This window comes from Schistocerca nitens, chromosome 3 (assembly GCF_023898315.1).
Source record: "Schistocerca nitens isolate TAMUIC-IGC-003100 chromosome 3, iqSchNite1.1, whole genome shotgun sequence".
In the NCBI taxonomy this organism is placed as follows: Eukaryota; Metazoa; Arthropoda; class Insecta; order Orthoptera; family Acrididae; genus Schistocerca; species Schistocerca nitens.
Genome location: NC_064616.1, coordinates 919,224,079 through 919,239,335, shown reverse-complemented (window position 1 = coordinate 919,239,335; position 15,257 = coordinate 919,224,079). Strand labels below are relative to the sequence as shown.

Below are 15,257 nucleotides of genomic sequence, written 5' to 3'. Positions count from 1 at the left end.
TTACTTTCATATCTCGGTAGATTAACAGATTTTGGATATTTATCATGCAACGAAATACATGACTTTTTACAAGTTATAGTTTGCTAAAAAAACACGTTTCGATTTCTTGAACCGTTTACAAAATTTGCGGTTCATACAACCACATGGTTTACGACGAGCAGGACGAAGTATCGGTCGCGTCGCGAGCGACCCGCGCGCTGTCACCGCACAGCCCGTCCGCCGACATATCATTAAATATCCCGAGAACGGTGATAGCTATCGTTCTGCTCTCAGCTTTAAAAACAATTTCGATATGTTGGCTAAATTTCATATGCAATAATGTATTACCTAAAATGAACTGTACGCAAAGTCCACGCAATGCGTTTTTACCTTTGCACACCCATTAAAATATCGTGTAAAGGTTTACGTAAATGCGATATAGCAAGTAACCACGAAGAATAACGAAAAGAAATTCGGTCCTTCATCGAGAGGAGATATCAGGCTGTAACATGCCCAAGAATCTAATTTTTCTACCGAATAGTTTCCTTGGAAGCGGATGATATGTATCTCATAGCTGCCGCCGCGTCCGCGCCAGCGGTTCGGCGAAAGTTCCGTACCTGACGTCACGCTCAGCGCGTTCTGTGATTGGTCGCGCGGACCTGGAGCGCGGCACCCGGCAGCGGAAGCGGTTCGACATGGGCAAACCGCGACGCAGACCCCGCCGCGCAGAGCCGTTTTGCGCAGCGCGGCACGGCGCGCTCAGTGTGGACCCTCCTTAATATAGCTCTACACTGCTCTACAAACTTAATGGCCATATAGATATAGTAACACAGTGTATCAATAACTTGCTGGAAATGAATGAAAGTGCGAGAGTGTGTTGTCACAGGTCTTCCAGTAGCACACAGAAAACTGGACATAACATGAGGTGAGGTCAGTGTGACTATAGCGCCAGATAGGACTGGCCCTGCAACATGAGACAGGTGAAGGAAGAGGAAAAGAGAGTATGTGTCAATCAGCGAGCAGTTACTGTGCTCTTTGGTGTAGTTCTTTGCTACAGCATGACCTGGAGACAACATTTGGATGACTTCACATGGAGAAGAATCATCAGGAAAGTGTAGGAAGGACGAAATATGAAGAGTATAGCCCAAGAGTTTGCTATTGCTCACACAACTGTTTCATTTGCATGGGGAGCATTCTGAAACACAGGCACTGCTGCCTAAAGGAGAGGAGGAGATCGATCATGGTAAATTGTACAACAAGCAAGAGGGCACCCACATCATACAACGGGTCCAATTGCACCCACATTTAACAGGACTGAGAAGCATACAATCAAACTCTCAGAAGTGTTACAGTGACTGCATGGAGGTGGCCTCTCTCTGCCTGGTGACCAGTACACTGTGTACCGTTGGTACCCACACATCTAAGGCACCGTTTGAGATGGTCCCAGGAGCATAGTGACTGGAACAACGAGGAGTGGGGTCATGGGTTCTTCCTGGATGAGAGAAGGTTCAACCTGACTAGTGATTTTGGACATATCCTGATAAGGTGAGAGGTGGGAATATGTAATGCTCCCAGGAAAATTGTTGAACCTCATCGTTTTGGTGATCAGGGTGTTATGGTGTGGGAAGGCATAAGTTGCATGAGGGTACTGACCTGCAAATTCTTGAACGCAGTACAATTGCCAGTCTAAGTTACTGTGACATTGTACTCCTTCCACGTGTGCATCTTTTCATGAGACCACTCATACCTGACTTCATATTTATGAATGATGATGCACGACCATATTAAACAGCTCAGGTGGAATAGCACTTGTTCTGAAAGTATGTTCTACAAATGGACAGGACTGCCGATTCATCTACTTAAATCTCATTGAGCACATGTGTGTGTGTGGGGGGGGGGGGGGGGGGGGGGGGTATTGGAAAGGCGTATTGCAGCACTTTCACATGCACCAACGATTATCCAACAGTTACCAACGGCGGTGGTGGAGGAATGGAACGCCCTACCACAAGAATTCCTTACCAACATTGTAGCCAGCAAGGGGGGCACAATGCAGAGTATATTTTGCCATCTGTGGTGATCACACAGCCGATTAAAACCCATGTCCCGTGTTTTATATTGTCCAAGGGACCATCATATATCGCGGTGATTTCTCTGAATAAGATTCATGCACTATGTGATCAGAAGTATCCGGCCACCCCCAAAAACACGTTTTTCGTATTAGTTGCATTGTGCTGCCACCTACTGCCAAATACTCCGTATCAGCGACCTCAGTAGTCATTAGACATCGTGAGAGAGCAGAAGGGGCTCTCTGCAGAGCTCACGGACTTCCAACGTGGTCAGGTGACTGGGTGTCACTTGTGTCATACATCTGTACACGAGATTTCCACACTTCTAAACATCCCTAGGTCCACGTGAAGGAACACGTACAGCACAAAAGCCTACATGACGACCTCGTCTGTTGACTAACAGAGACCGCCGACAGTTGAAGAGGGTCGTGATGTGTAATAGGCAGACATCTACCCAGACCATCACACAGCAATTTCAAACTGCATAAGGATCCACTGTAAGTACTATGACAGTTAGGTGGGAGGTGAGAAAACTTCGATTTCATGGTCGAGCAGCTGCTCTTAAGATACACATCACGCCAGTAAATGCCAAACGACGCCTCGCTTGGTGTAAGGAGCGTAAACATTTGACGATTGAACAGTGGAAAAGCGTTGTGTGGAGTAACAAATCGCGGTACACAATGTGGCGATCCGATGGCAGGGTGTGGGTATGGCTAATGTCCGGCGAACGTCATCTGCTAGCGTATGTACTGCCAACAGTAAAATTAGGAGGCGGTGGTGTTATGATGTGGTCATGTTTTTCATGGAGTGGCTTGCAGCCCTTGTTGTTTTGCCTGGCACTATCATAGCACAGGCCTACATTGATGCTTTAAGCACCTTCTTGCTTCCCACTGTTGAAGTGCAATTCAGGGATGGCGATTGCAACTTTCAATACGATCGAGCACCTGTTCAAAATGCACGGCCTGTGGCGGAGTCGTTACACGACAATAACATCCCTGAAATGGACTGGCCTGCACAGAATCCTGACCTGAACCCTATAGAACACCTTTGCGGTGTTTTGGAACGCCGACTTCATGCCAGGCCTCACCGACCAACATCGGTAACTCTCCTCAGTGCAGCACTCAGTGAAGAATGGGCCATTCCTCAAGAAACCTTTCAGCACCTGATTGAACGTATGCCTGTGAGAGTGGAAGCTGTCATCGAGGCTATGGGTGGTCCAAAACCATATTGAATTCCAGCATTACCTATGGAGGGAGCCACGAACTTGTCCTTATCAGCCGGGTGCCAGGATACTTTTGATCACTTAGTGTATCTGTTCGTCTCACTGCATATTTCTTTCAGTTACCTTCTGTATTATACTACAGCGGTTCTACATATGGCCCAAGTTTCATTGGAAGTTACTTTCATCCTTATTTTTTGCTCAACACTATTTGATGAGTAGCATCATCTCAAAATGCCCTTCACATACTTTTGCAGAGTATGCGTGTAAATGTATGAAGTTATTCCCAGGGACGAGCCGAGAAATCTTTGCCACACAAGCGACTACTTACAGTATGGGTACCCAATTTAATGGGAATGATGTTCAGACTGTGCACTGCAGAATTTGTGTTGTTAGTAGTATTAATCACATGGTTTACCGTTGGGCGCCGGTACTGGTACGGTGGGGTTGAAACACAAGCATCAGTATCCATTACAGCTGCAGACAATCCACATGGGTCCCGGCAAGGTGAGCAGGGCAGAAACAGAATCAGAATTTTTATTGTCCCATAACATACAGAGTTGAATCACAAGATTTAATGCACAGGAGACTTTCCTCATAAAGCTGTTTTATCGAAACAACAGCAACAGCCCCGCTGTTTTTCGCGAGTATCGACGCACAGAAGTAATATGGTGAAAACCCCTTTCCGCACCAGGGTTGAAGAACATAATTCGGAAGTTCAAATTAACTGGCGATTTGTGAATTTCTCCTGGGAGACGCCAACAGCCTATTGCGCAACAAATTGTTGAATAATTTACTTTTGCCATGGCTAAGAATGTCGGATGCAATGAGCGATCTTCAAGCAGTGCGCGAGCTGTGTCACGACAGATGAAAGTTTCACTGTCCACCGTTGTCTCTGCCTCTCATGTGGAAGTTAAAATGCCTTTCTTTCAATGGTTTATTCGTTATTTTTCTTCCACATGTCCTTACAAATGTACCCACTGACTTTCGTTGTTCTACGATCATTCGTTTTTCGTGACGGCGTATTTTATGATCCTTATTCTATACGAGATATAGTTATGAAATATGACTTTCAAAATTCGTGTTATTCCTCACGTATGTAAACGACAGCTGGAGGGGTGTAACTAGAAAAGGAGCCGTTACCTCCTGCGTAGTGTAAAACATCAGTAACTGTTATTTATTTATTATGTATAAGATATTGTCCCATCCAAATATGAACATAAGTGAACAGCATCATGACTCACTAATATTCTTCATGTACACCAATGTGAAATGAATTCACAGTGAAAACTTGCTGTTGTATACAACCACGCTTCCTGCTCGTTGGTATGGCATCACTGTGAAATCATTCTTTCATTTAGCAGCATACGTTTTATTGACTTACTAATTATCTGTTGTTTTTTTTTTCAAAATAACCTGCATTTATATATTCGTAGATTTTTTTTAGTCTTGTTACTTTCTTTCTCTTTTACTGTCGTTCTTATATTTAACAAATATCTGTCGATTGTTTTTCTGAAAGCCTGAGAAAGTTTTATGCAACTGAGCTTAGTGTTTGAAATGTTCCATTCCACATTAATTTCTTTTTAAACTGTTTTATTAACTAAGGATTCCTTCGCAAAAACTGATAAAGTAATACACAACTAGAATGTACACAATTAATATACCACATGGCAGTCAAATGCACACCAAACATTTTCCGGAACACTATCGTGCTAGAACAGTGCAATCAACTACAAAATCAAGTTATACAACACTATATGAGAAGGCATAAAAATTATGCCCTACTCAGTATTTAATGGCAAACTGTATATGTTCCTAATAAACCACTGTGTTTATTCTCTGCAAGAATTCATAAAAATGTAAGAACGGTTACTTTTTCTTAATTATGTATTAGGATGCAATTAATGTGGTAATGTAATAATGTATATATTTTTCATTTTTAATATGAAGTATCATAATATTTTGACCTCTCTAATATTACTGTGCTTTATTATAATTATGGATCAATAAGCATATAATACTATACAATAAAATTGTTGGATCCAAATCACATCTATGACCTATTAAATTTGTAATTAATTTCTGTTACAGACTTCCCCTTCTACTATATCTCGCTGTGGCATTATTTATTTTGAGGAAGCTGTGGTTACGTGGAATATGCTTATTAGTTCATGGCTCCTCAGTGATGACAAAGTATGGATGGCTGGAAATCAGGCTCTGCTTGCGGATATTATTCAGTGGTTGTTTCCTCCCTGCTTAAATTTTGTTCAGAATAATTGCAGACAGTTAATACTTGAAGATCCTCGCACCTTGGTGAAGTAAGAATTATTTCTTTTTTGTGTCAAATATGTGCTTAATACTTTGGATAAAAGGACTTGAAAATGGAATTTTCTCTAGTGAGAGCATAATATATACGTATCGGGAGATAACTGTGTCATTTGATGTGTAACATTAAATTACATGATCTTTGACTATAAAGATATATCCTGAGGTTGTATGATTGTCAGAATAGTCTTTAGAAACATATTAAATACAGGTATTATAAATTAACAAACAACCGATTTTTTTAAATAAATATTTCACAGGAATTAACTGTGAATAAAATTCACCACAGATAAATATTTGTACCAGTATTCTGTCATTATTTTTGTTCAGTTTCCTTAGTCTTCAGCTGTGAGAATGGGATACACGCTGGTGAGTCAAAACATTATGACCATCTTCTTAATAGTTTGTCTGTCCGTCTTTGGAACGAAATACACCAGTGATTCTGCGTATCAGGGATCCAACAGTTTGTTGGTAGGTTTGTGAAGGACGTGGCTTTAGATGTCTATGCACAGATCATGTAATTCTCGTAAATAACACCCCGATGATATGCGTAAGCGGTGATAGTGCCCGATAGCGACCCAGATGACATCCCTAGGAATCACAAAAGGTGAATTTGGTCACTGAGACATCAATGTGAGTTCACTACAATGCTGCTCAAACCACTATAACACGGTTCTGGATCCGAGACGCGGACAATTATACTACTGGAAGATGACGCTGCAGTCGTGGAAGACATAGAACATGAAGGGATGCAGGTGGTTCGTAGCTGTCAGCGTGTCTTGGATTACTACCACAGGTCCCATGCAAGCGCAGGAGAATATCTCCCATAGCATAGTACTACTCCCACCAGCCTGCGACCGTGGCGCGCTGCTCGTTTAGAGCCGCCGTTCACCTCGATGCTGGCGTTTTTGGAGACCACCATTGACCTAGTGTAGAAAAATTGTGATTCAGCTGAAGACCCGATACGTTTCTGTTGATCTGTGGTTGAATTTCAATGGTCCCATGCCCACTGCAATCGTAATTGATGATGTCGTTCGGTCAAGATGTGAACGCATAGGCGTAGTCTGCTGTGGAGCACCATGTTCATCAATATACCATGAATGGTGTGCTCCAAAGCACTTGTGCGTCCGCCAGCATTGTGCTCTTTCGGCAGAGATGCTACAGATCACTATCTATCCTAATTTACAGAGCAGACAAGCCTCCAAATTCCATGTTCCGTGAAGAGTCGTGGACGTCCAACAATTTAGCACCTGGTGGTAGTTTCACTGTCCTTTACCTCTTTCCATATGTGCTCACGACAGTAGCACTTGAAACTAGACCAGCATCGCTGTTTTCAAGATACTCGTTCACAGGCTCTACGTATTAATAATCTGCCCTTTTTCCAAAGTCACTTATTTCATTGCATTTCTCCATTTGCAGCCCATATTTTCGCTAGGGTGATCCCACGTCCGTGTTTGCTCGGTTTACATATTTCTGTTACCGCGTCACGTGCCCCACTAGGCGACATCCAACGACACGGTGACACTGGTCATAATATTTTGGCTCATCAGTGTAAAGTACTTAAGAAGGATGGCTGACTTTCACTGCAACACAGAGAACAACAAACTGTATTTCTAAACACATAAACAATCTTTTTCGATTTATTTTGAACTATGCCTGATGCAAAACACTATGTATTTCTTTTTATTCCCCCAGACGTGTTTCGACACTTATTTGTCCTCTTCTGTGCGTCAAATTTATTTCTGCAAATTACATAGCTAGTGCAAATGCACTTTTACATATTGGTCATCTGTGTGCTTTCTTTGTCATTTTGGCAACATGTCATATTTTCCATCCTATTGTGCATCTCTGGTGGATCTCTCTTTCTACTCCTTTTGTGTGCACTGTTTTCACACCGTTGTTTTATATAATTTCATTCTCAAGTTCACTTCACACATATTTTTCAAAAAAATTGATTTGAGTAGATACTCATGTCTCGAAATGGAGATGGGTGAAGTGAATATGTGAGTAAAATTATACAAAATATTTGTATGAAAACAGTACACTCAACAGCAGTAGAAAGAAATATGCACCAGAGATGCACAACAGGACGGAAAATAAGAAATACTGTCAAAGCGTCAAAAAAGGCACAAAAAACCGATCTGTAATAATGCGTTTCCTCTAGCTGTGTAATTTTCAGAAATAAATATGGCCCCAGAAGATGACACATAGGTGTCAACGCATGTCTGGATCAATAGAAGGCAATAAACATTGTTTTGCATGAGGTAGAGTTTAAAATAATCCCCAGTTTTAAATCACAAACACGGAAAACGTTAAGAGGAGCTTCCAACTCAAGAAAGATGATTGTATAGAGGCAATGTTCGAAAATTACTATGCTTTCTTTTCAGTCTCGAAATTCCTGTTCTACAGAAAATGATGAAAAAGCCAACCTGGATAATCTATGACAACTTCCTAAGTAAATGATGGTCTTCATAACTAAAGAAAGTTTAAAAACGTAGTTGTTTATTAGGTTTAGGAATCCACAACAGCATGCTGTATTACACACTAAGTGTGGTGGCTTTTGATGCTAAGCTTTGTTGTGGGATGGGCCAAGAAAAATTTGGGACTGTTAGCTTATCCTTTGCTACGTGAATGTAATTGTTGACGTTTAAAACCTAAAAATGGTGCTTTAATGCTCCACAACTGCAGCATTGTTAATTATTACGACAAACATGAAATTTGACTTACTTACATTACTGCCACAAATAGGGAGGGAGGGAGAGAGGAGGAAGAGGGTTGAGGAGAAAGGTGAAAAAAGGAAATAGGGGTTCTTCCTATACTGAAAGGAAAATCTATGTCAACCCAGAAAATATACAAGACAGGAAAACTATTTATGTGTGGAGCATGAACTTATTTATTGTTCTAAGAAGTGTGTTGCGCTCTGAGAGATAAATTTTCAACAAACATCTGAAAGAACTGAAGACAGTGAGTCCACATTTAGAAGACCATTTCAAAAGATTTTAGACTGGCAAGTTTCTTCTCTAACAACAGTACTTCTTGATTGTCGTTACTGTAATTTAGTAATTCATAAACTTCAATAATTGTTTTGTTGTAATTAGAACCCAGGAGAGTTACCTGGTTTAGCAGTTGTAATTGTAGGATTACAATGTTTATTTTAGATCATCCCAGATAAGATGGGACCTAACAGGGAATTGGAGTTACTTCCTCATTCCATAAGCATTATCAGTAATTTGAAATCAACATCTCATGTAATGACATTAACTTTCATTATTTTTATTTAACATACACCTAATGTACCAACATGTTCTATAATCATATGAAAATGGTCCTATGAAGTAAAAACAGGACTCACAAAAAATTTAATAAATAATAAAGAAAGGGTGTCACGTGAAGAATGAGGTTTTACATCTGTTCTGGAATTTTGATATTATTTAATGTGAATCACCTCATATCTAAAGCCAGTAAATACATCCAGCAGTACATTGCTGAGAACAACTTGTCACTACCAGAATCATTGCCTGCAAGACCTACCTGTTACCTGTAGATCTGGAATGATGATGATCAATGAGAGTCTGCAAATAGTTTGAAATAATTTAATTTAGTTTTTCTTTACTTCAGGTCAACATTATCATTAATAGAAATGTTGCTGAATGAAGCTGTATCACTGAATGATGACCATGAATACCTAAAGTCATGGTTTCAAGCAGCATTTATGTATGCCGTTGTCTGGGGCATTGGAGGTACCTTGGATACACAAAGCCGTGAAAAGTTTGATGAATTTTATAAAAATATTTGGAAAGGTGATAAACTTATTTTAAAAGCATTAAATATATTACTTCAGTAACATAATATATTTTAACATAATAAAATATTATGAACAGCAGACATCAAATTATTAAAATCGCCTAGTCTTTTCACAGAACTTTCCTCTGCCAGAAGGTCGTGTACGTTTAGCTATGATAAGATCTGAGTGGTGCGCCTAGCTAAAAATTGAATTTCCAAATTTTGTAATTCTGCTCCTTCACTGGAACAAATAAAGTCGTGTTCCATCATTTCTTTCATTAAAATTATTGCATGTATGCTAAATTTTGTTGCTTTCTCGGTGACATTATCCCATAAACATTCTGTGTGTGTAATAACAACTGTTTTACTAAACAAAATTCTATATTTTTCCTGGCGATGTTCTGCAATAGCTGAGTTTTCTTCAAAGAGAAATTAAAACTAAACATTTACATGTTCTGTGACAAGTTATTTATTACAGTTCAACAGAAAATATGTTAAAGATATTTTTTACTTATTTCCCATCGATGGGGAATCGTTTCACATGAAATGTATGGAAGGTACATGGGCAAATTTATTTTTCTTTGTAATTGTTTACTGCATATTCTAGTTTTTTCTGACACATTCTACATCCTGTAGGATTTCGTCACAGTTGAACCAAATTTACATCCAATCTAATTTAGTTTCACATTCTCTGTTTCATTGTTTTAAGATACATATAGGTTGTCTGATACTCAATGGCTTCACCTTTATGGAGTTTTATATGAGTAGAAAAATTGAAGAACGATTTAATACTGTTCAGAATACTTTTTTAATGTTGCCTTGTGCACCAAATATTGTACTGCATACTCATGGATGAAGGACACTAACTATGTATGGCTGTCAGTGTGGCTTTCTGTCCGCATTCTGGATTATATTCCAGTTAGTTAAGTGAAATAGAAGCCCATGAACAAACAGCAAAACTTAAAAATGTTACTCCTCTATGATGAGTAATCAAAATACTCGTTTATTTCGAGGCCACAAATTAAGACCTGATGGTGGCACAACAGGATCGATATGTTTATAGTGTTCCATGAATAATTTTTTTCTTGAGAGATGCCTGTACACCACACATTTGGGCATAAAACTGTCTTTCATATAATAAGTAGGGTATTTCACTAGCTAAAAAATATATGCAAAGAGCAGAATTAGTGTTTCTAGAGAATTTGTAACTAACAACAATGATGATGCAATACCAAATTTAACCATCTTCACCCTAAAGCAAAGAGTTACTGTCAACATTTGTCAATAGTATGAAATAACAGTCTTTCGTAAGTGATGTTTACTTCATACATTCGTATTTCGTTCCATGAGATCTTATGGAGAGGCAGGAGAAGTCAAATAGAACTCAAAATTACCGATTAATACTAATTATTGTCTGCCTTAAGTCTACACTCTCTGTTGCATGTTTGTAATTAATTATAATTATATAAATTACAATGATTTTACGTAATGAGGTTACAGTCCATATACATTGAAGAGCCAAAGAAACTGGAACACCTGACTAGTGTCTTGTACGGTCCCCGTGTGGCCTGGATTCGGCTAACGTCTGAAGTAGTGCTGGAGGGAACTGACACAATGAATCCTGCAAAGCTGTCCATAAATCCGTAAGAGTGCTAGGGGGAGGAGATTTCTTCTGAACAGCTCGCTGCAAGGCATCCCATATATGCTCAATAATGTTAATAGCTGTGGTGTTTAGTGGCCAGCGGAAGTGTTTAAACTCAGAAGAGTGTTTCTAGAGCCACTCTGTACAATTCTGAACGTGTGGGGTGTCGCATTGTCCTGCTGGAATTGCCCAACTCCGTCGGAATTCACAATGGACATAAATGGCTGCAGGTGATCAGACAGGATGCTTACGTACGTGTCACCTGTCACGGCCGTATCTAGACGTATCGGGGGTCCTATATCACTCAAACTGCATACGCCCCACACCATTACAGAGCCTCCACCAGCTTGAACAGTCCCCTGTTGACATGCAGGGTCTATGGATTCATTAGGTTGTCTCCATACCCGTACGCGTCGATCCGCTAGACACAATTTTAAACGAGACTCGTCCGACTAGGCAACGTGTTTCCAGTCATCAACAGTCCAATGTTGGTGTTGACAGGCCTAGGTGAGGCGTAAAGCTTTGTGTCACACGAGTGGGCCTTGGGCTGCGAAAGTCCATATCGTTGATGTTTCGTTGAATAGTTCGCACGCTGACACTTGCTGATGGCCCAGAATTGATATCTGCAGCAATTTGCAAAAAGGTTACACTTCTGTCACGTTAAACGATTCTCTTCAGTCGTCGTTGGTCCCGTTTTTGCAGGATATTTTTCCGGCCTCAGCAATGTCGGAGATTTGATGTTTTACTGGATTCCTGATATTCACGGTACATTAGAGAAACGGTCGCACGGGAAAATCCCCATTTCATCGCTACCTTTGAAATGCTGTGTCTCATCGCTCGTGCACCGACTGTAACACCACGTTCAAACTCACTTAAATCTTGTTAAGCTGCCTTTCTAGCAGCAGTAACCGATCTAACAACTGCGCCAGACACTTGTTGTCTTATATTGGCGTTGCTGACCACAGCGCCGTATTCTGCCCGTTTACATATCTATGTATTTGAATACGCATGCCTGTTCCAGTTGCTTTGGCGCTTCAGTATATAAAGGAATTCATTGGCCGATATTGTGGACCATAATAAATTTTTTTCCGTTTTCAGTTTTAAACTGATGTGTATATTCTTCCTGTTTCATATAATGTGGTAAATTGATAAAAATGTACGTAATGAAGTAGGACAATTTTTCGATAAGCAAACGATCTGGTACAGGAGAAGAATTTTTTAACGCCCTCTTTTGGTACTATAATTATGTATAAATCTGCTTTGCCGATAATCATCCGACAATCCCAGTTCTTCTTATTCCTAATCGTTTGATATCATTTTCTCTCTGAAGCTGCCAGTAGTGATGATGAGCGAGGCTAGCAAACGTCACAGTGTCTCCAGTTCAGTGTCGGTAGGTAGTAGCACTGAGCCTGTGATGTACTGCAGCTACAGCACAAGGGAAGGCTTACATTTCCCGGCCCATGTCCTACCATTCAGGAGCAGCTAGCTACTGCACCACGCCCAGTGGTGCAGGACATGGGAGACCTTCGTCGATACCTGGACAGGAGTAGGGATAGATGGACACTTGAAGGTTCCTTGAATGATGATGGCCATTCACATGGATGCTCACGCGGCGCACAGAGGTTTGAAACCCAGCGACGGGAAATGTAGCCATGGGATCAATACAGCGGTGAACAACACAGGCTGGACGTCACATTGCTACCCAGCTGTTCCACACACGATAGCCGGTATGGGGAGGCGTTTAAATGTAGTTGCTCGAGACGGACTTCATAGAAGCGCAGCGTTTCTGTGTTATCGCGGAAATGTTCGGGAATGGAAGCAATGACTGAAGTAGCTGTCATCATGCAGAAGTCAATCAAGTTGGAGTGGCTTACCGAAGGCTAGCCTCAGAGCTCTGACACATGGAGGTCTGACGGTACGGGAACGGTGAATTCTGTAGCGGTGCTGTGTATGCAAACAGGTAACTGACAGCCGTCTATGTCGATTTCCTGGTGTGCTGTTCTTGGGTCCAAACCCTGTCACAATCCATTCTGTTACAGTCGCTTCCTCCTAAAAAAATCTGGTCTCTGGATTTCTGTTGAAAACTAACTGTAGCATGAGCACTGTTTTATTTACAAGTGTTTACACTTCGTGTTTCATACTTCATTCAGGGTGACACATTGTCTAAAAGGTGCTCCCTTGATATACGACCATTTTACACAGTTATAATTTGATGTAGGGAGTCGAGCGGAGTTAGGTCTAAAGTGTTATTGAAGTAAGGCCAGGTTGGTTAGGTAAATTTATGTGTGGGTGGTATATAAGATGGTATTTCCATTGGTAGTGGTATCGGGTGCCACTGATCAACATCCCTTAACCCTGTAGCTCTATGTACTGTGTGACACTCTAACGTCCTTGCTCTCAACATGTAGACATAACAACTGTTGGGTTTGCTACAGATTATAAACAGCACAGATGAATTTGGTTTGGTCTGTGACCATCTCTAGAGGACATTTTGTAGCAGATTTCATGGAATGAAACAAGATGAACACACATGACCCGAGGACAGTGTATACCAGATGTGCAGGGAGATGGAGATCCACCCAGCTTGGCAATGCAAGAACTCCTGCGTAGAGAGCAGTGTGTGGGACTTCCTGGCTATTATTACCCTTCGTCTTACTGAAGTTAACTGAGTTAGCAAAAAGTCGTTTCCATTAAAGCTAAATGCCTACGACTAATGTGCACACATATAGACACATGTACACAATGCCGACCTTCTTGCTATTAAGCCTGCTCAGAATAAACAACTACTTCAATTAAAACTGAGCTCTTCACAAAATAATTTACATATCGTACCATGTAGCATCAATGTTTTCCTGCCAGCCTAAGTGCTAAGGTTCTACTACCATCATTAACAACATTGCAAACAAAGCTTCAGCGCAAAGATTTCTTGAGTCTATTACACATATAAGATAATTCCTTTTTGCTCACCCAAGAGCCTCTTTCATAAAAATAACACCCTCTATATTTAAGAACTTCCTAAACTTAAACATTACCATATCATATATACACACATATAACCCTAATGATTAGTACATATACACATAAAATTCGTAAATACATTACACCCCCAGTTATCTTGCAATACTCCTGTTAGCCTAAGTGCATAGGGATGTGGCAGAATAGCGGTTAGGTGGTTCTACTTTTCTTGTCTAGTTTTTCCCTTCGTTTCCTTTTTTCACAGGCGCCATCTCCCACTTTTTAAGGATGCCACCGTAAATGGAGGCAGCACCTATGGGGTCAATTAAAAGGGAAGACATGACTTATATGAACTACCATGGTGCAGGTTGACTAACACTTGACACCGTTTGTATTACTTGACAATGTCCTTGGTGAAATGTAATAAATTTATTAGTCTTCCCCGTTGGTACATAGTGTTGGTTAGTATCACTCATTATTCGATTTGATATTTGTGTAATACTGCTTTTTATTATTGGTACTTTCCTGTCATGCCAAGGATTTTGTGATAATCATTATATTTTAACCTTTACGAAGAATTTTTTTACTTATGTAATATATTTTCGTGGAAGGATCTTTACTTTGCTCAAAAGGAGCATCTTCTAACCAAAAAAATCTCATTCGGGGATAACCCTGTGGATTCAGAGATTTTTAATTACATTCTGTGACCATACGTAGGTGTAAGACGTCAAAATCATTTTGATGAAAGGAATGAAATTTTCACTCTTCAGTGGAGTGCGCGCTGATATGGAACTTCCTGACGGATTGAAATTGTGGAGACGACGTACTGGCAGAAGTAAAGCTGTGAGGATGGGTTCTGGGTCGTGTAGAGCACTTGCCCGCGAAAGACAAAGGTCCTGAGGTCGAGTCTTAGTATTGCACACAGTTTTAATCTGCCAGGAAGTTTAATGATGATTGTTAACATTGCAACTCAATATTTTTGCTAGTGTACGATGGACTCCCTCAATATGTCTGTTTGCATGTGGGTATAATTCAATTGTCCAATGTTTCATGTTTAATAATTTGCACAACTGCTGCATTAAATTTTACACAAAATACGGTTTTTGGTCCTTTATCACTGTCTCATCTGTTCCATACTTTAGTATACATTGGTTAAATATCACTTGCGCCACTGTTTCTACCTGCTGGTTAGGTATTGCTACCATGGACAAAAAACGTGAAAAATGATCAATTTGACGACTGAACGACAGAGTTCCACTCTTAGTGTGCATGGGACACGATTTTGCAC

The 15,257-nt window shown here is 40.5% G+C and overlaps 1 protein-coding gene across 1 annotated transcript in view; it reads left to right on the top strand.

The window, feature by feature from the left end:
• LOC126249484 (dynein axonemal heavy chain 7-like) overlaps positions 1 to 15,257 on the top strand; it is a 1,193,512-nt gene that overhangs the window by 357,751 nt on the left and 820,504 nt on the right. The window contains exons 22-23 of the mRNA XM_049951137.1: positions 5,356 to 5,582; positions 9,208 to 9,389. Of these exons, the coding sequence (XP_049807094.1) occupies positions 5,356 to 5,582; positions 9,208 to 9,389 (409 nt within the window). The remainder of the gene's footprint in view (positions 1 to 5,355; positions 5,583 to 9,207; positions 9,390 to 15,257) is intronic.